Consider the following 1,957-nt stretch of genomic DNA (forward strand, 5'->3'; position numbering starts at 1 on the left):
GTGGGGCTGTTCCAGGCACTGATGGTTGTTTTGTATTTCATTTCCCAGGTGTTTGGCATCAACATGGTCAATAAGGTAAATGTTCAGTGACCCTACTTCTGCTCATGCTTTTCCCAGACCCTCCCTAACTGCAGGAGGCACAATGAACTTCCCCAGGCAGGAGTCCCTGCCACCGCCATGCACCTCGTCTGAGATGGGTGTGGGCCTGGGGCTTTCTGGGGCTTGTAGACATCTCTCAGGGATGCAAATGAGGCTGCATTTCATCCCTGATCTTTACATTCTGGACCTTGGCTCTTTCCTGTTCCTCATCTCCATCTCCTTGTTGTTCCCCCATGGAATTCAGGACCCGGACTTAAAGATGACCCCGATCCGGTCAGTCACTGAGATCAGCTGTGCCATCCAGGATGCAGACGACTCCCAGAGCTTCCAGTTCACTTACAAAGAGGAGCTCCTGGGGTACATGCTGGTGAGTGGGGAGGAGCCTTGGGGACCAAACTGCAAAGGACCTGGTGGGAACATAATGGGACTGGTTTCCCTGGGAGTGGCTGTTTTGTCCCTTGGCTGTGATAGGATTATTGGAGCCTCATGAGGGGTCTGCTTGGGGCCCAGAAAGCTGGTACCACTTGAAGCTTTCTAGTTGATGCTGCATTGTGGGCTGCTCTTGGAGGGCCCAGCTGCAACTGGGATACAGCTCTGTTTCCTCTGCATTGATGCCATTGACCTGAGCAGGATCCTGGGGCAGTGGCCAGCACAGCCCTGGCTCTATTTACAGCCCACCTGGGTGGGCATCTTGGTGAATTTCTTGCGGGAGGCTCTCTGCTTTCCACATCCATTTCCCCTGTGTCATGTCTCTGTTTCTGCCTTTTAGGACTTCATGAAAGAAGAACCAATAGATTCTTTGGCCTCTCCTGTTCGCCTCAGGGCCATGCTTGCCTTTGGGCACCTGAGATAGGTGATTCCTGCCCTGGCCCTTGGCACTGGGATGCCCAGGTCAGAGATGAGCTCCTTCCTTAACTCTCTGTTGTTCTTCCTGTCAGAGCTGGAACTAAGAGACACCTGCAGGGCTCAGGCCACAGACTGCTCTCCCTGCAGCTGGGGTCAGAGGGTTTGAATGTATTTGATCCGCTTGGAGATTTGGATTTGAAAGACTTGGTGGTGGTGGTTGTGGGACAACTAGGAGTGGTGGGGAGTGCAAGGAGCTTCTCAGCTGCCAAGTCTAGTGGGGTTTGGATTTTGGGTTCTAGGTTCAGGTCATATCTTAGCACTAGACCCACTTTCCCTTGTGGCTGGCAGTCAGTGTGACTGAGGGCTTTTCTTCCTCCCTTTCTTCTGCCAGCAAGGTGAAACCCTCACTGAATCTGGATGAAAATAGAAACATCCTTGATGACTGCCTCAAGAGAAGAGATCCAAGAGAAAGAGCACAGGAAGGCAAGATGGGGATTCAGTGACCTAGGTTATTGATAAGAGCTTTCCACCCTGGAAGGGTTGGAAACATAGACTCTGGGGCAAATACAGCAAGAGAGGGCAACAAGAAGTCTGAGGCACTCGGCTGTGGCTGGGCTGGGACACCATGCTTAGGCATGAGGAATGGATGCACACTTCCCTCAGTGCCACAGCATGCAGGGGGTCCATGGCAAGGCAGGAGCTAGAGATGATTCTGTGTCCTCAGGCATTTCCCAGCCTTGGTAGAAGCTATGTGAAATGCTTCTTTTATCCTGCTCCTCTCCATGGGGTTGGGAATAGGGCACAGGAAAGAATGGATGCCAGAGATACTGCAGCCTTCCCCCTCTCCCTGTTCTGGATAAGACTGGATATGGGCAGCTGGACCTACTGCCTGGCAAGCTTGGCTGTGTGCAGAATGGGGAGGTGTAGTTAGAAATGAGGAGTGTGAACTCCAGTGTGCAGTTCCAGCAGAGCTGGTCTCACCTGGAAAAATTACAGCTACAGTCATCTTGCT

The 1,957-nt window shown here is 52.3% G+C and overlaps 1 protein-coding gene across 1 annotated transcript; it reads left to right on the forward strand.

The window, feature by feature from the left end:
* Positions 1-241: 241 nt before the first annotated feature.
* LOC112551914 (maestro heat-like repeat-containing protein family member 2B) lies at positions 242-1,448 on the forward strand. The gene is made up of 4 exons (XM_025215662.1): positions 242-466; positions 869-944; positions 1,034-1,097; positions 1,337-1,448. The coding sequence occupies exons 1-4, from the start codon at positions 242-244 to the stop codon at positions 1,446-1,448; spliced, it is 477 nt and encodes a 158-aa protein (XP_025071447.1).
* Positions 1,449-1,957: the final 509 nt, after the last annotated feature.

Source organism: Alligator sinensis, unplaced genomic scaffold, assembly GCF_000455745.1.
Source record: "Alligator sinensis unplaced genomic scaffold, ASM45574v1 scaffold1520_1, whole genome shotgun sequence".
In the NCBI taxonomy this organism is placed as follows: Eukaryota; Metazoa; Chordata; order Crocodylia; family Alligatoridae; genus Alligator; species Alligator sinensis.

Excerpts from the sequence above, each read along its gene's own strand:
- LOC112551914 (XM_025215662.1), top strand. The coding sequence starts at position 242 with ATGCAAATGAGGCTGCATTTCATCCCTGATCTTTACATTCTGGACCTT. Across the intron at positions 945-1,033 it reads CATGCTTGCCTTTGGGCACC|TCAGAGCTGGAACTAAGAGA; the intron begins TGAGATAGGTGA and ends TTGTTCTTCCTG. Across the intron at positions 1,098-1,336 it reads CTGCTCTCCCTGCAGCTGGG|CAAGGTGAAACCCTCACTGA; the intron begins GTCAGAGGGTTT and ends TTCTTCTGCCAG.